The sequence below is a fragment of the Hyaena hyaena genome, unplaced genomic scaffold (assembly GCF_003009895.1).
Source record: "Hyaena hyaena isolate Hyena2069 unplaced genomic scaffold, ASM300989v1 scaffold_779, whole genome shotgun sequence".
NCBI classification, from domain to species: Eukaryota; Metazoa; Chordata; class Mammalia; order Carnivora; family Hyaenidae; genus Hyaena; species Hyaena hyaena.
In genome coordinates this window covers 466201-490045 of record NW_024081413.1, presented here as the reverse complement: position 1 = coordinate 490045, position 23845 = coordinate 466201, and the positions used below count along the sequence as shown (strand labels likewise).

The following is a 23845-nucleotide window of genomic DNA, read 5'->3' as shown; positions in this document are numbered from 1 at the left end:
AATGAGCAGAGAATAGAGATTTCCCTTTTATACATATTGCAACAAGTTCTCCATAAAACATTCATCAGAAATAAATTAAAAAGTCCTCTTGCCACTGCCTCCAAACATAAAAAGGAGCTTATACCCCAGCCCCAGCCCAGGCCACTAGAGGCCCTGATTGTCCATGGAAGAAAGTTAAGGATTGAGGGGCCCGAAGCCTGAGACAGGAGGACCAGATCCCTCCTCTGAAGTATCCAACAAGAAAGGTGAGGTGACAGCATGGGCCTGGGAGATAGCAGCCAACTCCTTGAGAAACTCAGGGAAAATGACTGCACAGTAGACAGCATTCTTGACTCGCAGAGCCTCACCTTGGCGCTCAGGGGCCCCACCCCGAGGGGGCAGAACCGGAGTTGAAGCCCCAGGGGAGCCCCCACCTAGGCCAAGTCCTGCGCCGTCTCTCCCAGGCTGAAGAACCAACTGTGCCGCCTGCCGGGCCCTGGTTGGACTGTGTGCATGCCGCAGGAGCAACTCCCCCAAGGATGGCCTCCGGCTCTTCACTGGGAATAAATGGATATCAGGGATCATAAAGGTGCTGGGGTAAGGCATACTCTCTCGGTCTGACAGAGATGCCCCCTCTCCCTGGGTTCATGGATGTCTGGACTAGAACTCTAAAACCAAAATGCTGCCTGCCCAGCTTTTTTCCCTCCATGCAGCCTCCCCACCAAGGCAACCATCACCCTTAGTCTTCTCAGTCAACACTTGAACTGTTTCATTCCCAACCAAGACCCCTCCTCCATGCCCTCTCCCCTGAGGGACTCACTAACTGCTCCTCCCTTCCCAATTGCTGTTCTACCATCACTAACCTATTTCTCCTCAGTCCATACCACACCTTTACCTTATGCTCTTAAACTAGAACCAACCACTTCCACCTTCCCTCTGCCTATCTATAACACAGGACCCACAGCCTCTGCTCCTTCACCACCTACGGGGTGTATATATAATCACAGTCCAGGGGCTTTACCATTTCCATCATACTCCACTACTGCTCCACAATCTGCTCTCCTGTGCCACCACTTTGCCTACCACCAGTCCCTCTCCTAGATCCACCAAAGCCTACTCCTACTTCATGTCAGTGAAGACAACTTCATATGGCCAGACAAACTTCACCTCGCTTAGACTCAAATGAACCACTTAAAATACTGCCATCTCTCCTCTAATTTTCTTCCTAGCTTCCTGTCTCTGCATCTTTCACCCATCTCTAGGGCCTAGACTCTAGGGTAGTCTCTAATCATGTTATAGTTCCCACTCTCTATCTCTAATATTGGCTAGAGAGATACGCTGCACAGGCCTACTAAATACGGCATTCAGAACCCCTCACATTCAGAACCCTTCACCTGCCCCCTCTAACCCTTCTCCAAACTCTTTACATCCTCCCCTGCTTTTGCACCCACACACATCTGCTCTTCCTGGAACCCTCCAGGCTCCTTTCATACTTCCATAGCCCTCTAGGCCTTAATTTTGCTCTTCCCACTGTTTTCATCACCCTTGGCCTAATCTTATTATCCCCACCCCTCAGAAACCTCTGATTTGCCCTCCACTGACTTCCCATTTCACTGCCTTTATCACACTGTACTGTAATAACCTGTTTATAGTTTATAGGTCTTCTATCTCATATAGTAATCCGTGAGTTCAAGGGCTTAGACTCTTATTTACTTCTACAGTGATCCCAGTGCTAGTACTATGGAAATAAGACATATTCAAAGTGCTGTACCATGAGAAAATCCTGCTAAGGAATGTCAGCTGGGTCTGCACAGCTGTATAATAACCGTTCTGGTACTGTCTTCCCAATTCACATCTCTCATACCTCCATCTCACCCCTGCTCTCTTGCTTTAGCATATTATTTTGCTTCCTACTTTGATGAGCAAATAAAGGACTTCAATTTCCTGACCTTTCCCTCTACGCCTTACAACTCCATGAGTATGTATCACTTCCTCCTTTGATCTATCCTCATTTCCTGGTGCACTGGATCCCACTACTTCCACCACCTTTGGGACCTTGCTTTCCCATTTTCCCATTTATTACATTTCTTTAGTCACTCTTCAGACTGACTAGCAGCTCTTTAAAAGCAGAGGTCTCATCTTGTACCTCTCTGAGTAGCCTGTACCAAAGACAATGGCTAGGACATATGGCAAATGCTCAGACACTTACGGATGGAAGATCTAGATTTAAAACTGCATGGTCACATTTAACTCTTTCTTCTTCCCTGTACTTCACAACCATTCACCAAACTCTGCCAAGACTTCCTTTTCATTCCCACGTTATCAAATTCTTCCTTTCTGTTTCCACTATTCTAATTCAAGCCTTGCAGGTCATATCTACATTTCAGCAGAAGCCTCCTGACTATTTTCTCCTGGCTCCAATTCACTTAGCACATGAACTAATTTGCTTATCTCTCTACTCTCATATCTAAGAACCTCCAATGGGTTCTTACTGCCCAAAAGATCACAACTTCTACCCAGCCCAACTCCTAATCTGAGAACCTAATCTGGGCTCTGGCCAAATCTTTCCAGCCTTACTGCCAACTGCTCTACCACCTTCCAAATCCTCTACTCCAGCAAAATAGTTCGTGCTGTCCCCTGGACAAAAGAATAAAGCCATCCCACTCCTTTGACTACCCAAGTCCTATCTATCTCTCAAGGACCATGTCAAATGCCATGCCTATTCCCAAACTGTAACAATCCCTCAAGTCCCCTTGCCTGTCTCTTTCAGCAGTTTTTGCTAGTGCTGCTGATTTGGCTCTTAGTGGACACACTATATTTTATCCCCTGACCAGAAGCCAGAGGACAAACATCAAGACTCAATTTTCCTACAGCTCCTCAGTTCATGGCACAAGGCTTTACCCTTAATAAGAGCTCAATTAACCTGGGCTAATTAGCTATCTAAGGAAGGTAGGAAGAGGACCGGAGGGGTGGGGTAGGCCTCACCTAGGGGATCGGAGCGGCGGGGGGCAGGTCCTGCTGCAGGGCCCTCGGCCCAGTCCAACTTGCCACGGGCAATGAGGTACTTCTTGGCTTTGGATAGCAGTGCTGGGAAGTCCTCCTGGGAGGCTGCAAAGCTCTCAATTTTATTCTTCACAGAACCCAGCACCTATGAAGCACAACTTCATGACATTTCTGTGTGGCTCTAGACTGACGGTCCTTTCTAATCCCACTGGGCCTGTTCCCAGCCCCCCCAGGGTCACTCCAGCTGTGGGCCTGGCCCACCATGGAGCCTGGACGCACCCATGCATGCATGCATCGCACACCTGCAGCAGGGACTTGACACTGGGCTGGAAGACCATGTTGGTGTTGAGCAGAAAAGAGCGGAGCAGGGGCTGGGGGTGACAGGCCAGCTGGGCCACCAGCCCCGTCAGCAGGAAGTTGACATAGACGGAGTTCTGCAGCATGTTCTCGAGTTTGGCAAAGAGCACAGCCATGAAGGGGCCTGGGGAGGGTGGGCACAAGGATACAAGGCCTGAACAGAATGCACATTGCACGCATTCCTCCCAAAACCAAGAGACCCCCCGCAACTAGACAAAAATCATTTGTGTATCGGTGTCTGGGTATGTTTAAGTATCCTGTGATCACCTAATCTAGAGGAGATGAAATGGCAGATACCACGTAGACCTAAGAGTCCACATGCAAGCTACACACTCAAGATGAAGAGCCAGATGATTGGCTCTGGACTCAGAAAGACCTGGTTTCAAACTCCAGCTTTATCCTTTACTAGTTAAGTTGCTGGATGAATCAAAATTCTCTAAGCATAGTGTCCTACTTAACAAAATAAAATACACCCACCTCACAAGGTTATTAAAAGGATCAAAGAAATATTCTTATAAAGCAGGAGCCCAAGACACAGCAAATTATAAGTTTTCGGTAATAACTTTATGCTACGTAGCATCTCTCAGTGTTTTAAAAAATTTCACCCAAGAGACATTAACAGAAGAAAGAACAAGCAAGAAAGTGATTAGGACCAAAAGAAGAATCAGGTTACACATAAGACAGGATAACACTACATCCGGATCAGAAAGAAAGCAAGGATGAACTATAACAAAGACAAAGGTAACTGCACAGGTTAACTTAAAGATAAGGGGAGAAATCTCTGGAAGCTCCAAAGAAGAAATCAGCTTTGTTCAAGAACTGGCAATCAAGAAGGTAGAAGAGAATCTAGGAAAAAGTTTAGTTCAGAGCCAGAGAAAACTGTTCAGAGAAGACTCTTTGCTGAGTGAGAGGATAACAGAAGGGGTTAGAATCTACTAGGAGAACTGGCCTCAAGTGAGCCAGTTCACCAGCATGAGGACTCTAGAACCATAAGTCTAACCAGTGATCTGTAAGGGAAAGGGATTATACCTAAGAACTGCACCATGAACCGAGACAGGAAAACGCTGAAAGGAAAAGAGGCAGTGAACTCCAAAAAAGATCCTAGAACATTCTCCACTCCAAATGTGCATGACTGGCCTTAGCTCCATACAACTCTAGTTTAACAGAGTCCTAAGATACCCCATAATTCTGTCCTTCTGTTTCTCTTCATTTCCTGAGACTTTCTTGCATGAGAAAATGCAAAAAGCTCAGAGGAGTTTACAAAGAAGAAAAGAGACACGGCTTCAATTAATGTTTCAAGAATGTGGTAAAACCTGCATACCACCTTCTAGTGATACTGAGCAGGAAGAAGCAAAGCCTAAATAACTGGAAAGACATTCTCTGTAGTCTGCAATAGGGAGTTGTCATGACTCGAGCAGAAGCCTCGATGCTGTGCAAGCAGGATGGCAGTATATGCCAGGCCCAGCTAGGACACATGCTGATCAAGGTATGGTAACTTGACTACAAACAACCAGAAGATGAGTGGATACCTTGGTCAACTTATATCTGCTATGCACCCAAAAGATGATAATTCTAGTAAAGAGCTACCACGTGCTGAGTTCTCCCAAGGTACCAACGTCATAATAAGTGGTTTACACGTGTCAATGACATGGAGGGACACTAACTCAAGGTGTGTCTAGACACTGCTTCTCAGAGGTGGTGTATTTTGTTTGTTTGTTTGTTTGTTCCTCTAGAGTAACGATAAGAACCAGATAAGAAATGGGATGGTAAAGCTGGCTCTCAAATAAAACCAAAGAGGAGTTAGCCTAGCCACTCAGGCAGGTCTAGCTCCAGGGTCTTTAGAAAGACCAAAAGAACTCAGTCGGGGAGATCAGAGCTACACTTCTGTCATTTGCCTTCTAAGAGGTATTTCACTCTATCTGGTTCAGTCCTTACTACTAAACATAAGTCTTTAGGAAAGTTTTACTGAATAGTCATATCAACCAACAAGGTACAAGGACAAAGGACAGGAAAAACCTGAAATTGAGTCCTTCTCTAAAGAGACTGGGAGAAGAAAGGAGGCCAGGGAAAAGTAGGGGAAGAATTCCAGAAGAGATGATCCTGGGCCACAGAAAAGCTGACAGGAGACCCAACACCCAGACAAATATACTGGTGGGAACAGCATGGCTTACAGGTGCCTCATATACAGGACACCACATATGTCCTCCATATATATTTTTCTGATATACTGCTGTGATTCACTAGGAAACACTAAACACATCCTGATCACAATCCCAGGAAATGGCCAGACTGGGGAAGAGAAGGAACATGCACACAGAACATACAAGGCTCAGACATAAATTAATACTCAAACCAGCACAAGCATGGAAGACGTATAGACAGACACAGAGACACGAGTATGACATGTATCTGGAAGGGATCCAAGCAAAATGGATGAGGAGCTAGGCAAGTATACGGAAATGACATGGACAAGAAGTCTCAGAAATCAGCACAAACATGTCGAATACATGCAGAGAGTATGCAAAGGGCAAGGCCTAGGCTAAGTAGCTTACCAGTGAAGGGCTGGCTTGGCAGCTGGTTGAGCGTCCGCAAAGGGCTGCTGAGGAAGGGGCCGGGGGGCTCAGGGGGACAGGTGAAGCTCTCATAGGCCTCCTCCTCCTCAAGAGGTAGTGAAGGCTCTAGTGGGGGTTCTGAGCCAGCCCCACCATTGCTCAATGCCACCTCCAGTTCCCGGAGCTCCTGCCCAAAGCCCTCTAGTCCTGCCATGCCCTCAGAGGTGCTCTCTGGCAGTTCCCCAGCCCCCTCCTGAGGCACCCGACGAACCTTCTTGGCCCCCTCAGGCCATGGTCCTGGCACCCCATTGAGCTGGGGAGGGGGCAGGTGGAGGCCCTCCCCTGCACCCCCAGCAAGCCCTCCACACCCCAGCTCTTCCTCCTCCCCTTCCCCCACATTGTCCCTGTCCTCCTCAGGCAGTAGGCTGCGTTTCTTAGTCCGGGAGCCAACAGGACTGGGCTCAGGAGGGGGCCGCTCGCCATCATAGGGGGCAGACCAGGTACGGCAGGCTCGGACACACCGGTCCACACCACGGCGCGCCTCACGCAGATACTCCAGGTAATTGTCTTCCAGCTCACCAGGCTCCTCCACAGGGCTGGGCCGTCGGCCAGGGCTGGAGGCTGGGGATGCAGCAAGCCCTGGTGAGCGAGGGGTTGGAGCTGGGGATTCCGAGCCACCCAGACTCTGCTGTCGCAGGAAGAGGGCCAGACGAGATGGTGTGGAGGGCCGGGGTACTGTCACCACAGAAGAGGAGTCAACACTTGGGCTTCCAGGGCCTACAGAGGGAAAAAAAACATAAGAGGAATCAAAGAGACAGAGGGCCAGGAGGAGGAAGAAGGCACCTAGGGAGACTAAGAGAGAAGGCAGTGAAGCAGCAAAGACATGTGACCTATTTAGGCAGCTGATTCTCCACCCTCTAAATTAAGCTTTTCTGTATCCACCACCGCCTCTCACCACCCCCAACGCCAAAGAAACAATGGAAAATAGAAACAATATATGACTGGAATGAAGAAAAGGAGCAGCCGTGCTCAGAACTAAATTTCTTTGGTGGAGTTAAGGCATCGACCTCCTCAAAGATGGAAATGCCACTCATGGCTGTCTCCCCCACCCCACCCTAACCCCACCTTCTTGCTAGGCTCCCCAGAACACAGGCCATACCCGTGGTGTCCTCCCTTCTCCCTGCCTCTCTGCTAGGCCCACCTCGTGCCCATGAGGCATGCTCTGGATGGGGTGGGCTATGGGCACGATGCCGGCAACAGCGTGGGATAAGGGAGAGAAACTTGTCCGCAGCTCGTCCATATAGGTCCACATCACGTACAGCTGGTTTCTGGCTCAGCATCACATGGTTACATGGGACAAGATACCTGGGAAAGCAGAAAAAGGGGCACAGGATAGATCAGAAAGGAAGGATAGGACTTGGGAGAACATGAGGCCAATGGAACTACATGGCTAAGCCATGCTCCACATGAGCAACCCCAATACAACCCATTGCCCAGCAATGCACAAGGCCTTGAGAGTTCAGGATCAGCCATCCCTCAGCCCTGCCCCCACAGGTACCTGAGAACCAGCTGCAGCAGGACATCCTCACAGCTGAGGTTCAGTAGGGTCCTGAAGAGACTCAGAGAGACCATGCAGAGCTGGGGGGGTGGGGGAGGAGGGAGGGAGTCACCATAAGAGCTCTCTACCCACCAAGATGTTTACCAAATGGGAACCCTCCCAGCCCCAGGCCCAACCAACCACTCCTACCTAGAGTAGCATGTGCACAAGGCCTGGCACATAATAATCATTCAAGTAGTAAATAAATGATCACATGATCTTTATAGGCAAGACATCACTATTCAGATTGGAATGAACCATGTGTCAGATTCTGTATTTCTACAGACCATACACACATGTCAGCAGACTCTCTGGCTACATACCCCTGTCAGCAAAGATTCCAACAGTATGTAATGGAATGAATACCCATGAAGAAAGACCCTAAGAAATACTGGGACTGAGTGAATGACTAACAGAATGACAGCCACAATATGATAACTAAGTGAATGCCTGTCAGCAGAGACTGTGGCTGGCTGCATAGTAACTAAATGCCTACCAACAAGAAACCAGAGGGAACCTGGAAGAATCCCAGCTGGGAAGTGGGCGGGGCTGTGAACACAGAGTCTGAGTCACCTCCCCAACACTGATGTATCTCTCAGAAGGTAGAAGAAAGAGAAGCTCAAGTACAGCTGACAGGAAAAGGAAAAAATAGGTGGGTCCAGAATAGAGGAAACCATTTGTTTTAGAAAATAAGAAGGGTGGTTCTTCTCTGGCTAGGCAAAGAGAGTGGAAGAGAACAAACATAAGTAAGCACTCCCTCATTCCTCTGAATCCCCACAGCACTTTCTCTCTACTTCCCTTATGGCAGGTATACTTGGAGCTCCCTGGAAACAACTAATGGGTCTTAGGCCAGAGCACCCTGCACAGTCTAGGTGCTCATTATTTACTAAAAAACTGTGGGAGGATTAAAAGCCAACTGCAATGGGAAAGAAATGAGATAGCAGCTCAGATATTTGGATATTTGCATGGATGTTCAGATTTACCCTAAATGACCATTTTAACTAGCAATGAAAACATCCACACTCACTGAAAGGTTGTGTGGTAGGTAGAAAAATGGACCCCCCCAAAGATGTCTAAGTCCTAATTTCCAGAACTGCAAGTATTTTACCTTATGTGACAAAAGGTGCTTTGCAGATATGATTATGGTTAAGAAATTTGAGGTGGGAAGAGTAGCACAGATTATCCAGGAAGGTACAATCAAATCACTTGAGTCCTTAGAAGCGGAAGACCTTTTCCAGCTGGGTCAAAAAGAAATCTGAAGCTTGAGGGGACTTGATCCACCAATGATGGCTCTGAGGAGGAAAAGAAGGAGGCTACAAACCAAGGAATTTGATTGGCCTCTAGAATCTGGGATGGTCCTTAGCTGACAGCCAGGAAGAACACGGGAATCTGTCCTAGAACTGCAATGAAATAAATTCTACCAGCAACCCTACTGAGCAAGGAAACAGATCCACTCCTAGAGCCTCCAGAAAGGAACACAGCCCTGACAAACATTTTGATTTTAACCTAATGAGATCTGGGTCAGAGTATGACCTACAGAAATATAACATAATAAATTTGTGTGTTTTAAGCCACTATGTTTGTGGTGATTTGTTATGACAGCAATGGGAAACTAAAACAGATAGTCAGGCACACAGACTGACTATCCAGCATGATTCACTTTAAGCCATAAACGACAAGCTTAAAGAAGTTCAAAGTCAGGCCAACAGAATCAAGTCTAAAAAGGCCAAACAGTAGAAAGGAAAGCCACTGCATGTTTAACACAGGCAGCCTGACATCAGAAGCAATCTGGTCCTCCAAGAAGCAGGAACCAAGAAGAAATAACTCAAGAACAAGAAGGCTCCTGAGACCAGAGGACTAATAAAATTAAATACTAAAGACTAAACACAATGAAAGAGAATTGAAGAAGTGAGGATACGATTAAGACAAAAGCAACATGGATAGAGGCCAACATAGGAAAAAAAAAAAAATAAACCTCAAGAAATAAATTAACTGTCTCAAAATACGAACAGGACATTCCATCAGGTAAATAGATAGAGGACAATGATCTAACTTCAGCATGAGAAATTGATATCTTTGAAAAATTAAAATTTGACATCTATTCCCTACTGATTTTTGCCAATAACTCTTAACTAACCCGGGCATGTATTATGAGAACTTTTTGGAATATTATAAAAATACACATGCCCTGCATATTACAATCTAAGAGATCTAAGGCTGAGAGCCTAGAAACTGTTATAGCTGTTGCCATTTTCAAATCCTGAAGTGTGCACCTTCTTCAGAAACACTGGTCTAATCAAAGTCAGTGTAGAATACTTCATCCATACCCTTTGTTATTCAGAAACCTCACTTACACAAAAGAGCTATCCCAAAACCTCACCTATTGAGAGGCCTGCTACCAGGTACCTCAAGGTATCTCAATGATCTTCAAGAGTTTTCCAGAACCTTTAGTAATCTAAGAACTTCTATTTTAAATACAAGGACCCAGGGAACTTCAATTATTTGTTATAAGAAGGAAACAAGGATAGTTCCAGAGCTAAATAAATGGTTTAAAGTTCATGACTAAGCGAATGCTTTATCTCCCTAGAAAGACTCTGGGTCTTTATTACTTGGCAACTACTTACTCCTATTTCATACATATTTCTACTGATTAAAATCCGAACTGCTTAACATGGTCTACAAGGCCATGCATGACTGAATCTTACCTACCTCTCTACTTTCACCTCATTCCCTTCTCCCCCTTTCTTACTGTACCTCCAATCTTACTGGTCTTTCACTTCCTCAAATACATTCAGTTCATCCCCATCTCAGGTACCTTGCAAGCTGCATCTTCTGCCCAGACTCTTCTTCCACTTGTTCCTCAATAGGTGAACTACCTTGTGACCTTTAGATCTTAGTTCAATGTCCCCTCTGACCACTCTATTACTTTCTAATCACCCTGTTTGGTTTTTTCATAACAGTGACCACAATTTTCAATTATTTTATTAACGGGTTTGTGTATCTACCTCCTCTATGAAGAAAGCTCCACGAAGCCAGCAACTATGTCTACCATGTTTACCACTTATCCTTAATAGGAGAAAATAGTAATGCCCATAGTGAACATTCAGTAAAAATGTTCAGGAGGAAGGAAAGTTTAAGTAGGTAAGTGGGGAGATAGGTGCCCCAAGTTACAGCAGTTCAAATGCGGCAAATCCAAAGGGAAAAAAAATCTAAGCATACCAGTAACAGCTGGGTTACCTATCAAAGCAAATGCAAAACCTGGAGAAGTGATCTCGAGTCACCCACAGCAGGCCACAGTACAATACACAACTGAAGAGAACCCCAGGCCAGTGCTACATCACAAGTATAGCACAATGGCAAAACCCCTGGTCATGATAAGCAGCCAGTTATCCAGAAAAAATAACTTGTGTTCTAGATTCCTATATTAAAAAACAAGGGAGTAGATAAAAATCTACTCCCAAAGTGGTCAAAAGTTTAATAATGGAAAGTAAATGCCACCTCACTTTAAAGTGACTGCTGGAGACAAAGGCCAAAGAAGGGCAGGCACACCCTCCCAGAACAAAGGTCAGAGAGAGAAGATGGCTCACCCAGGTAAGCCAGGACAGAGGTAGGGGCCATACCCGGGAGTTGCTGCCAATACGGGCAACGAGGGTGTCAAGAATGGTGTGGGTGTCATGCCGGTGTAACAGCAGGAATCGCAGGAAGGTACGGAGCAAAGCAGGCTCTGAGATACTCCGTAGGAAAAGCTCCAGGTAGGCGGTACTGGCGATCATCTCCTCCACAGAGGTCTGGATGAAGGGGAAGGAAAGTTTGGAAATTTAGGGCTTCCCTATACATGTACTGAGTTATTTTCCCTGAGCTCTAAGAAGAAACCAGGAGTAGGCAAGGAAAAGGGGAGCAGTACCCAGCCCACTGCCTCCCACATTGGTCTTGGGATTGGGATCACCACCCCTCAGCCTTGCCACCCATAACTCTCACCTTATGCAGGGCAGGGCCCATGACAGGCACCAAGAACCCATTATGGATATAATCAACTAGCTGCTTCTGCACCAAAGGGTGAGCCACCTGTAGGGGTGCAAGAGAGAAGAAGGAGGAATGTGAGGTGGCCACTGTCTGGAAGAGAATAGAATGGTGCAAGCAGGCACCCCACCCCCAAGATGGCAAAATAGCAAAACTCCAGGGAATGTGGCCCCTTCCCACCCCATCTCCCCAGAATGACAAAGGACCAGACCTCCTGGGAAGTGCAATCCCACCTGAATGACTGCATTGCAGAATTCTAGGGAACTCATGAAGAGCGCAAGGGCTGGCACCCCGAGCCAGTCCTCCCGTCGCAGGCAGTGCCAATCATCCCCTGGAACCTCAATCTTGCGAGGCAGTGAGGAGTACAGGGCACTCAGCCCTGTGGCCAGCACCTGGGGGCCATCCCCAAGAACAGGTTACCAAAAGCTCAGACAACATATAAAAGGGAACCAGGGGAGCCATTAACTCAGAGTTTTGATGGGAGTGAGGGAAAGAGCTATTCCCCAAGCAGGTATTTAGTTACCCAATGTGCCAGGACATCACCTGGGAACACTGGCCCATGAAGAACCTTACTACCTATTCTGTCCACCTAAGCCCATGTTTCATCCCCACCCCAACTCCAGGTACTGTTTTCAAACCCAGGGGACTACACCTAAAGGAAAAGAATTCAGTACATAGCCCCTCCACATCTTCTGAACAGCAAGGTGCTGTCCAGTGTCTATATACCATAGCCCACCCCCCATCCCAGGAGGTGCTGACCGGGCAGAAGTAAGAGTGATCTGCAATGTAGCGGCCCACAGTGGGACTCCCGGCCGACAGAGCCATGAGCAGGAGTAGGGCGTCACGGGCTTGCTGGCCCAGCGTGCCCTCTCGATGGACGAAGGGAACGAGGCGAGAAAAGAGGAGAAGGCGGGGGGCAGCTCCAGGCTCAGGAGGTGGCTGCAGGAAGAACTCGAGCAATGAAGGTTCCCGGGCCAGACATACACACAGCTGGCTAAGAAGTAGCACCAGGCCTTCATCCAGTGCTGGGCTACTGGGCACAGGGTGGCCACAGGCATCCAGCAAGGTCAGCAGAGCCTCACGAACTGGACCATGTCGCAGTAGTGGCTGGCGAGCTTCACTCACTAGCATCTCAAACAGCTTCAGTTGCTCAGCCCGCCGTTCCTCAACCCCGTCCCCAAGCTCATCCCATTGAAGCTGCCAAACCAACACACGGGTTAGCAGGTCCTCACGCAAAGCAAATTCCAGCAAGGGCCCAGGGGCCATGGGGGCTGAGGGGACAGCACGATCTTCTACCAGCAGTGTCAACATTTGGTAAGTGTGGTTGCGCACAGCACTGAGATCATCTGCACCTCCAGGAGCTGCCCGAGGGCCTTGCCGCTCCAGGATTCGCACTACCTGGAGAAACAGAAGATAGAAGGAATCTAAGATGATATGATGACTAAATGGGATGGTGAGAGAGAACAGAAGGTTAGGAGAACTCAGGCAGCCAGTGGATTAGGCCATCTGGCATAGAATCTCCTACCTGGGACCAGTGATTCTTGAAGACCATGAGGCAGGTCTCAGGGTCAGCCATGACAGGGGTCTGCAGACTGGACCCCTGAGGTACACGGTGCCCAGGGCCCCGGGAGGCCAATCTGCTCAGCCAGTTCATCCTCTCCATGAGGCAGGCTGGGCAGGGCCAGTGGCCAGAGGGCCACACTCTGAGAATTTGCCAGCTGGCAGCTTTCTCCACTTGTGTCTCTAGTCTGCTTCATCCGGTCTGCAGGAACCAGTAGCTGGCCATGGAGCCAGAAGATACACCAGGCTGGAATAGTGAACCCAGAGATCACGGCGCAGTCCAGACCTGCAAATCTAATTCAAAGAGAAAGAAAAAGGAAAAGATGAACAGGAGTTTGCCTCTCTCCATTCCCCAACAGGAAGAACTCAGAGCCACCAAACCACTGAAACGTCCACACACATATGTACACACAAAGCATCTTAAGTGTAATGTGTTTAAAACAGAACTACCACCAAACCTGTCACTCTTCCCAGCCTTCTCCATCTCAAGAACAGATACCAACATTCACCTACATGTTCAGGCCAAAAACGTGGGCATCAACCTCTTTCCTTCTTTTCCTTAATTTCAATGTCCAGTTTATCAGCAAACGCTATCACCTATACCCTCAAAGCACGTCTTACTATTGCAATAACCTCCAATCTTGTCTCCATGCTTCCAGACTTGCTTCCTCCTCCCCTGACAGTCTATTCTACACGAAGTAACCAGAGTGATATTTTTAAAACCTAACTTATGTTACATGTCTCTTCTCCTGAATACCCCCCAGTGATTTCCCATCACATTAGTAATAATCCAAATTCCTTACCTTGGCCTCTGGGTACTTTATGATCTAATCTGTATTAACTTCCTACCATCTTCCTCCTCACTCATACTTTACTCATGCAGGCCTTCTAGAATACTCTCTATTCTCTGGGCCTGGAGTGCTCTTCCCTCAATCTTCACATTGTTCATATCATTCCATTTTTTTCTAAAGCTGTCTCCTCAGAGAGGCCTTACTTAATAATATCTAAATAGTACACCTTCCCATCTTCACTCTCTAGCTTCCTAATCTTCCTTCCTTCTTAGCAGTTTTCACTATCTAAAAATATTTATTTGTTTATTTATTTGTCTAGCTTCCACCAGAATGTAAGCTCGCTGAAGGCAAGGTTTGTGTATTTTGTTTACTGTTGTATCCCCAGTACCTAGAGCAATACCTAGGGAGTCAGTAAATATTTGCTGAATGTATGAATGCTTAAGGAAATGAATGAATAAACAAATGAATGAAGGAACAAGAAACCCAGTCTTGGGTGTCTGGCTGGCTTAGTCAGTAGAGTATGCAACTCTTGGTCTCAGGATTGTGAGTTCCAGCCTCACACTGGGTACAGACATTACTTAAAAATAAAAGGAAGGAAGGAAGGAAGGAAGGAAGGAAGGAAGGAAGGAAGGTAGGTAGGAAGGAAGGTAGGAAAGGAGTAAGGGAGGAAGGAAGGGAGGGAGGGAGGAACCCAATCTTGATCTGACTCCAACCCTCTAAGACTACTGAGGAAGAAATTTTTTTCTACCTATCACAGTCCTAGAAGCCCACCCAGTAGGAAATAACCCAAGAGACCCTTAACTAGCTGAACACTCTTAAGTGGTAGAAATCCAGAGCCAACCAAAAGAGCAGAACAATTTTCATTCCAGCAACAAACATAGGGACACATTCCCAAAAACACACATATACCCCACTCCTGCCAGATAGAGCCAACACTCACTCCTGGGGATATGACATGACACCCTCACTAGGGAAAGGGAAAAAGTACCAAAATAGCTGTTGGCCTAGACCATGGCTCACAGCTCCTTCTCCATCACACCCCTCACCCCCTCAGCAGTATTATCTCTCACAAGTAAAAAAAACTTCAGAGGAAAGGCGTGGTTCAGTTGTCCTTCCTCTTTAAGCTCAACAAAGGCCGAAGGAACCCAGAGACCTGGCAACAGCCCCACACTTAGCCCTTGGGTTATGTTACCACCATCCCTTCCACCCAGATACTCTCTCTTACCATAACCACCAACTCACAACTAAAGGAAGGTAGCAACTATACTTAAGGAAACCTTCTGTAGAATAGGAGACAGTCTTATAAAGGGCAGGCCAAACCTAAACAGCAGGCAGGGCTCACTCACTATACATACTGATATGTATGAAGTGCTCCACAAAATAATCAATGCAAATACAAAGACAGATAAAAGCGGTTGGAGGGGAGCATAAACAAAACCTCCAAGAAGTATTATAAACAGAGGTATTTACAAAAGTGTCACAGGGATCTGAAAGAAAACAAGTAATTCTGCCTGCAAGACTGTAACAGGATTTCAGAAAAGAGAGGACTTCTAACTTAAATCTTTAACAACTGAGATATTGGCAACAAAGAGAGCAGAGGAAAAGGCCTTCATACTAAAAACAGTTATGTACAGAGGCACCTGGGTGGCTCAGTCAGTTAAGGGTCTGACTTTGGCTCAGGTCATGATCTCATGGTTCGTAGGTTCAAGCCCCATGTTGGCTCTGTGCTAACAGCTCAGAGCCTAGAGCCTGCTTCTGTGTCTCCCTCTCTCTCTGTGACTCTACTGCTAGTACTCAGTGTCTCTCAAAATTAAACATTAATAAAAATTCTTTTAATTAAAAAAACCAGTATGTAAAAAAATATGGCACTATGAAAGAACATCACAAATTTGAAAAACAGTTCCAAGTTTGGGATGGCATAATCACAGACTACTTAGAAAAAAGAGAAACAATATGGAGTTGAAGGGTAAATATAGGTGAAGGTTATAATCAGTACTGAATCAGGCTAATGAGTTTGCGTTTTATCTATTGACACCCCAGAAACAAAAAAAGATTTTTTAGACAAGGAAATGACAAGATCAAATTTGCCTTTAAAAATATGTCAGATTGTGGTATAATACGGTGGAGCAGAGAGAGTCACATGGCAGATGAATAAGGTGGTAAGAGCAGGATTAGAAAAGATAAATCTGAGATTCACCTTTATCTTAGCATGTCCCACATGATAATAAAATTATTTACACCTGTAACATCTCTGCCAATAACACCAACCTCCGTCAGAAGTGACCATTATCATTCATTCTTTGCAATTACAGTGCCAACACTGTGCCTGGCATTCAGAAATGCTTGTGTAACTGAACGCTAAATTAAAACTAATTACAGCTAACATATATTGAGCACTTACTATGTGCCAGGCTTTATTCTAAGTAGCATATATAGTAAACCTCTAAATGTACTACTGTTACCTCCATTTTACACATAAGAAAATCAAAGCCGAAAAAGGTTAAATATACCGTAAAATTAGCCAGCTAATAAGTAGCAAGACTGGAATGCAAATGCAGATAATCTGCCTCCACATTTAATGTAGGGATGAAGTAGAAGCAACAAGACCTGATAAATGAATGGAGGATAAGAGAAGACTCAGATATGAAACATAAGAGATTCAGTAAAAGATGATGCTTAACAGGCAAGGAACACATAACAAAGCGAGCAGTGTTTTAGAAAAAAGGATGAATACAGTCTTGGATATGTTAGGCTTTGAGACACCTATAGGATATCCATGATGTCCAGAAAGCAAACAGAAATACAATACTTGAGCTCAAGAGAGAAATCAAGACTAGGGACACACATCCAGGAGTCAACAACTAATTGGTGGTAAATGAAGCTATGGAGAGGGACGGAATCATCCAAAGACATCAGCAGATCCTGAAAGGAACCAAGGGTGACATTCTGGGGAAAACGAGGAACTAGGAAAACAAGACAAGGTGTTTTTGAAGACTGTGAAGGTAGTCAGAAATGAAAGGAAAAATCCAAGAAATAATGATAATCTAGAAATCAAGGAATGGAAGTTTCAAGAAACTAGAGATTGCCATAAGGTATTGTCTACAGACAGACTAAGTAGAATGAAGACTGAAACAGTCAGTTTTAACAATCAAGTTTTCAATAAACTTAGGAAAGTAATTAGTTAAAAAAGAACTACTAGGAGCCAAAGAAATGTAAAATGCAATTATCAGGAAAGTCAGTAACACAGAAGGATGCAAACAGGGCAACAGCTTAAAGAAACTAGGAGGGGTTGGAGGTGGGAAGTCAAGAAAAAAAGAGTTTTTCTTGTTTGGTTTTGCTTTATTTTAGGATGGGGAGCCTCAAGGCTGTTTGTCAAGTGAGGAAAAGAACTAAGAAGAAAGTAACAGGCTGTGGATACACAGGATGGGGATAATAGACAGAAAAATCAGGTATAGGACTAGTCTGAGAAAAAGAAGTATATCAATTCTCTGAGGAGGAAAATAGTAATAAAAGATGGGTGCCAGTTCAGGTAAATCTGAAATCTGAAAAAGGGAAGCTAATATCTACCACCACCCCACCACCTACCTAATCTTCTCTCACTCACTCCCCCAAAAGAGTGGGGGTGGGGAAGAAGAGGTAGGGGTGAGAAGGTGGTAGAGGCACAGAAGAGATGATCAGTCTTGCACACATGGTTTCCTATAAATCATCAACCAGTCATACAGACTGGGAGCTACCAGCAGCAGGGATGTACTGAAGAGGTACTTATTTGTCTGCCCAAGTACCGAAGGTACCAAATAAGCAGGGGACGGGGAAGGCAAAGCCAACAGTTGAGAATACTAATAAGAAATGTCCTCTTCTACTAGCTTTCTCACTGTTATTAGCCCTGGGATACTGCATTATCCCTTGTTGGTTTCCTTAAACTCTGCCTATACCCTATAATCCCTTTATTAAATTCTTACCAAACCAAATGTGTTCAAACTGCCCCCATGAGGACCCTGAATGATAGAAGAGTATTTATTACTGCTTACAGAATGCTTTCTCAATCATATCTCATTTGAGCACTGAAAGTAAATAGAGGCCCTAAGGTCAAGTAAGAGTAACACAAAGTAGTAGGTAAAGCAGGAGCTCCAATGTCCCTCAAAGAAAGGTTTGAATCTCAGTCCACCATTTTCCAGTTGCGTGACCTTAAAAAAATCACTTCACACATTGGAGCCTCAAGTTTCCATATCTATAAATTCGTGATCAAATAAGTGTTGTTACTGTTTTAAAAATTAAATAATGTATGTAAAAAAAATTAAATACGTAGCACACCAAGCATATAAAGCAGGTGCTCTGTAAATGGCATTTTCCTTTGCCCCTTCCCTCTCCTGATCCGATCTGACCAAGGTATCCTCACCTCTGACTGAGAGGCAAGATCTAACCTGCTCTGACCTGTCCATCCTCACCACTTCACACTCCTATCCTGGTGAGTAGAAGACAAGCCAAACATCCAGTCTCAGCAAAGTAAAGCTTTATCATGGCCAAAACTAAACTGCCTTTAGCTCCTAGGACTCATTTCCAAAGATTAACGACCAATTCCTACCTCGCAATATAACTGGAAAGCCCACTTCCGCTTTATTACTTGACCAACAAAGGGCATTGCTCACAAACTCAAGAGAGACTAGCCTCCAAGACCTTTCTTCATCCCTCCCCATCCCCAACTCTTCTCAAAGATCTCAAAAAGAAGAGCCATACTGAAATCAGTGTCTCAGAACCCAGAAGCTAACACTTAACCTGAGCCCCCTTCACAAACTGCAAAAATACAAAATGAGACCATAGCTTTGTGTTCCTGTCACCTACTTAAGACTCTCTCATTCCCTGTTAACCGTGCAGAGTTCAAAATCAAGACAAAGAAAATGGAATCACCACCCTATTACTGTGCCCTTTCCTGCCACTGCAAAGTCTATGTAAAAGCATACCCCTCTTCCCAGATTTACCTTCAGGCTCACCTGCAGGAGAAAAGAGGGAAGACAGAGCTGATCTTTCAGACCCACAAACAGCCAAGTTCAGTCACTCAACTCAGGGCACAAAATGAAGCCTTACAGGTACATTCAGCAAGGGTGTCTACCAACCACAGAATAGCAGACACAGGGCAGGAAGTGACTCAGTTTTACTGAGGAACCTTTGCCCTAGGAGAGGCAAGAGAGGGAGGGAGCTGGAGGTAGGGATACACCTGCAACACCTACAGCAGACAGGGAGAAATCAAAATGATCTTTCACGAACAGGTCAGTAAAGTCCTGAGCTTTCTTTCCCTACAATGACTCTTCTCAGGCAAGATGACTGATTACTGACATAAGAGGTATGCACGAGCTATTACGGTAAATACTGAAAGTGGAAAGATCTGGTTAAAACCTCACAGGAATACAAAAGGAGGGGAGACTGCACAGAAGCCTACTAATCTAGAGCTCGGCTTACATATATCCTCCCTGCTTGTCCATCCTTCAGCCTATATGTATAAGACAAATGTGTTATCGATGTGTGGTCCCAACTCACTCACTCCTCTCTCCCCAGTACCACCTCTGCTTCTTACAGGGAATCTTACCTGACTTACACAACAATGTGGGCCTCAGTCATGGTGACTCTCCTTTACAACAGTGAATCCCTGTGTCACACATGGTGCTTTCTCTCTCCACCCCTCTTAGATGATGATGACAAAGAAGATGTCAAAAAGAAGAGAGACTGAACTAGATCCTAAAGAATAAAGGAAGTTCACTGGGCAGAAAAGAAAGTGTTCCTACTTAGGGAAAAAGCTATTACAAAGATCTCAAGCCTCAAAAAAGTAACATGTTAAGGAACTATGAACAATTTATTCAAGCTAGAACACAAAGAAGGGAATGGCAGGAGATGAGGCTGGAGAGGTGATCTGAGGCCAAATGATGCCATATTAAGCAATTTGGATGTTGTCCGACAGAACACAAAGAGCCAAAAGTTTTTAAGTGAGGAGCTCCATGATTACATTTGTATTTTTAGAAAGATCATTCTAGGGACAGACTAGAAAAGAGCAAAGCTGAAGGCAGGAGACTGTTGGGGGTTGGGAGTGGAGGCGGAATCCAGACCAGAGATGAGGAGGAAGTAAACTAAAGCTTTAACAGTGAAGATGTAGCCACAGAGATGAAGAAGAGATAATTTAAAGGGAAACCTTAAGATTTTAGTGACTGACTAAATCAGGCCATCAAGGAGCAGAAAGAATGAAGATGACACTTTAGTCCTTGCCTGGACTGAGATACAGTATATGGTACAAGAGCATGTTCTCAGAGCAAAGACAGTGAGTTCTGTTCTAGACATGTTAATTTATGACCCTGTGGAGATATACAGTAGATCTCTGAATATATATGATTGGACATAGGGAGAGATTAAGACTAAAGAAGTAACCGCCCCATCATGATATACTTCTGTATTTCACACTCTTTCTCCAAACTGAATTTGTCTTTTCACATACCTATCTCTCTCAACCTGACTTAGAATTCTATAATACCACAGAGGACCATGTCTTCTCTATCTTTTTATCTCATATAATGGGAGTGTCACAAGGACTACATACTGAAAAGAATTTGCTAAACAAATAAATGAATATATGAATGAATGAATTTGTTCTCCCAGTACTTAGTAGAGTGCCTGGTGAATAGCAGATGTGGAATAAATGATTACATACAGCACTCCAAACATGTGTCTAACTAGGTATCAGCACCCTCACTTATGTTACATCTTCTCAGACTTATCACCAGTATGTCTAAGTCAAAATCCATTGAACTTACTACACTACTATTTCAACAGAGTTCAGCACAGCTTACCAAATTCAGTACTTTCTCTGGAACACCCAAGAATTTGTATAGTCCCCAAGAACCTTCTGATGACATGACTTGTCCTGTTACTATCACAATGTGAACCAAGTATTATGTATACCTGTTCCCATGTCATTGCCAAATTATGAAACAGAAGCCCCACCTCTCTGTCACCCTCAAAGTATCTTTAATCTCTTTTGGAACCACATTAATTACAAATGATAAAAAACACTTTTTGCCAGTATAATGCCCTCATGTCATCACAACCTTCCCCATACTTAACGTGCCTTTTAGTCCACATCACCTTCACTCTGTTACAAAACTTCTTTCCCTAAGTCACTCTCAGGAGACCAAATTTTGGGTTCAGCCTTGCCACTTTATGCTATGTGCCCTCTGGTTTACTAATATGATTCCTCATTTATAACAGAATTCCTGCCCTTGCCTACTTCACAAAGTATGTAAACCCAGTGAAATGTGAAATTAAATGAATGCTCTTCAAATGTCAGACAGAAGTTATACAGAATTACTGTATAAACACATGCCCCCCAACATGATACAATAGCCACACCATCATCACTCTAAATTTCTGGATTTCAGGAACCAATACAAATAATTTCTAAAAAATTTTACAAAGAGGGTTGTTAGTTTTTATTTTGGCAAATAAGACCATTTCTTTAAAAGCCACCATCAACCATCACCATTATTTCATCAGTCAGAAAACATTTTCACTAAATGAAGAGAATAAACCCAGAATAAACTTATGTTTATGAAAACTCATGTTTCATATGTTATCTTTCTCTCCTTCTACCTTGGATGGATGAACACTTTATCATGGACTGGCACTGTCCTTGGCCCAGAGGTTAGCAATCACTGCTATAAACCCTGTTATGATACATATAGGTTCTACAGTGTTCTGCCCTTCAGAGTAGGTGGTCAAGGGTTGTACCAGCATTAAAATGTCTGGCCTCCAGAGAGAAGCAATGAAAACATACCATGTCAGAACAGTTAGTTCTGAGGCTGAGACTATGGAACAGAATGGCAACTTGGACTTGGGTTGCCCTTCATTCTCAAGAGAATTGTCTGGACAGGAATGGCCTAAATCTCCCTGAGGCTGGGAAGGTATCTGGGCTCTGTGTCTAGAGACACAACTGTGACTAGAGAGGAATATGTAGTGGTAGGAAAGCAAACTATCCATTAAACCAGTGCCAACTCAGTTTTCCAGGACTTTTCATGTTTATTTATTTTGGGAGAGAGAGAAAGAGATAGAGAATCTCAAGCAGGCTCTGCACTGTTAGCACAGAGCCTGACACGGGGCTCAAGTTCATAAACCATGAGACACGTGACCTGAGCCGAAATCAAGAGTTGGGCACTTAACCAACTAAACCACTCAGGCGCGGCTAGAACTTTTAAAATGTTCATGTACATGTGGTTGGCATGGAAAAAGGGACCCACAAGGTACTACTAAAATGAACCCAAAAATGTGTCATGGACGGAAGAATGAGTTGCCAAGGGATAGGAGAAACTTCTGAGTGTAGTAAAAATGTTCTGTATCTTGAAAGTGGTGATGGTTTCACAGATGTAAACATATGGTAAAACCCATGTACATTTTAAACATGAGCAATTTACTGTATAACAATTTACCTCAATAAAGTAGGGTGGTTTTTTTTTAAACTTAACTGTAAGAAAGTGAGTTAGAGCAAAGCCATTCTGTTTTGAGAACCTAAACATAGTGTTGTATGTAACAAACTATGTGACTTTAATGAAAGTAGAATCAGCAACTCAAAGTGGTTAGTCCAATTTAGATGACAATGGTCAGAGTGCAGCTAAGCATAGGTGAGAAGCAGCAGTGGAGTAAGACTGCCCAGAAGCAGGTGGAGAAGAAACAAACATGGGCAGTCATTGCCAAAAAACCTCCATGAGAGGGACCATCTCCAAGTTTGAAGTCTCAAAGAGGAACTTGAGAAACCGGCAGTTTCAGTGATTACTCTGGTTGAAACTAAAGCTCAAAAATGATTTTCCTTATCCTACTTATTACTGCCCATGATGCCTTCATTTTTCTGTCCCCAGAAAGCACACTTCCACCCAGGCTGTCCTACTCGGTCTGAAACTACTGCTCTCACTGGGCAGGACAGTCCATCGAAGTAGGACTGACTTACCTCACCCTTATCCAAGCCTCACAATCCTCATTCCTTCCCCCCATCCCCTACCCTCAACTCCCTCACCCATTCCCCACCAGCCCGCATGCTCCTGCCTTTGCCCTTTACTCTCCCTCCCCGCACAGGCCCTACCCTCTCACTCTGGTCCCAGTGTTGCCCTCACCCCTGCCCACAGGTGCCTCAGCCCCTCAGTAAACCATGTTCACAAGTCCCTTTCCCTTGGTCCCCTGAAAAGCATCCCTAGCCCCTCTTACAACCCAGCTCCTCACTTGCCCGCTCACCCTCAGGCTCTTACCCTGCTCCTCTACCTAAGACACTCACACCCGGCCCCTCAACACATGCCAGCCCCTCACCCAGTGCCCTCACAACCAGTAGAGTCACCAAATCCGGTGCCGTCATTCCACAATCCCTCAGCCTCTCATGCGAATCTCCGAACCCTGCGGCCCATACTTGCTGTTCACTCACAGAACCCCGACCCTGACCAGGCCCGATCGCCGCAGCCGTGCTAGGTGAGTTCAGGCCGCCGCCATCGCTCCTCAGGCGCACCAGCCGCGCCCCGCCCCGCGCCACACGCAACCCGCGCCCCCGCGCACCACACGTAACCGCCCAGCGACGCACCGCTGGGCAGTGGCGTGCCACTTCATTGGCTGGACCAGACCAGAGCTGGAGCGTCGAGGCTTGTTGCCTGGCAACGGCCGAGCGCAGGGGCGGGGTCGCCGACGGCTTTGCGAACGGTCCCGCCCCTTGCGCTGTAAACCCCGCCCCTCTGAAGGACTCCAGCGTGTCATAGGGGAAGACTCCTGGGGAGGCGGAGTCCACAGGGCGGGGGGGGGAGCCTAAGGAGGAAAGGTCGAACCAGAAGGGCAGAAGGCGGGACCTATGGAGGGACGCGACTTTAAGAGACAGGGAAAGGCCAGGGGCAGGGCTTGGGAGAGAGCTGCGGCTGAGGGACTAACGTGAAGGAGCGGGGCCAATGGTCCAGAGCAATGCTTAGGATGAAAGAGTGGGC

The 23845-nt window shown here is 45.6% G+C and overlaps 1 protein-coding gene across 9 annotated transcripts; it reads right to left on the bottom strand.

Annotated features, from left to right (window-relative positions):
• Positions 1 to 13: 13 nt before the first annotated feature.
• FHIP1B (FHF complex subunit HOOK interacting protein 1B) lies at positions 14 to 23371 on the bottom strand. 9 transcript variants are annotated; one of them, XM_039218815.1, is made up of 12 exons: positions 23190 to 23371; positions 13034 to 13362; positions 12268 to 12906; positions 11742 to 11900; positions 11467 to 11553; positions 11109 to 11276; positions 7450 to 7529; positions 7051 to 7256; positions 5892 to 6668; positions 3285 to 3463; positions 2965 to 3127; positions 14 to 536 (listed from the first exon to the last, which is right to left on the bottom strand). In XM_039218815.1, exons 2-12 carry the CDS (start codon positions 13169 to 13171, stop codon positions 175 to 177), a joined length of 2958 nt encoding a protein of 985 aa, XP_039074746.1. In that variant the 5' UTR covers positions 13172 to 13362; positions 23190 to 23371; the 3' UTR covers positions 14 to 174. The 9 variants fall into 9 exon arrangements, with proteins under 9 accessions (XP_039074746.1, XP_039074744.1, XP_039074754.1 ...); XM_039218813.1 differs by having other exon boundaries at positions 23218 to 23371; XM_039218823.1 differs by having other exon boundaries at positions 6471 to 6668; positions 23218 to 23371.
• Positions 23372 to 23845: the final 474 nt, after the last annotated feature.

Coding starts and splice junctions, on each gene's coding strand:
- FHIP1B (XM_039218815.1), bottom strand. CDS start 13,171: ATGGAGAGGATGAACTGGCTGAGCAGATTGGCCTCCCGGGGCCCTGGG. Junction 11,554..11,741: donor TCTGCAATGCAGTCATTCAG/GTGGGATTGCAC, acceptor GCACCCCTACAG/GTGGCTCACCCTTTGGTGCA. Junction 6,669..7,050: donor GAGAAGGGAGGACACCACGG/GTATGGCCTGTG, acceptor TTCCCTCTGTAG/GCCCTGGAAGCCCAAGTGTT.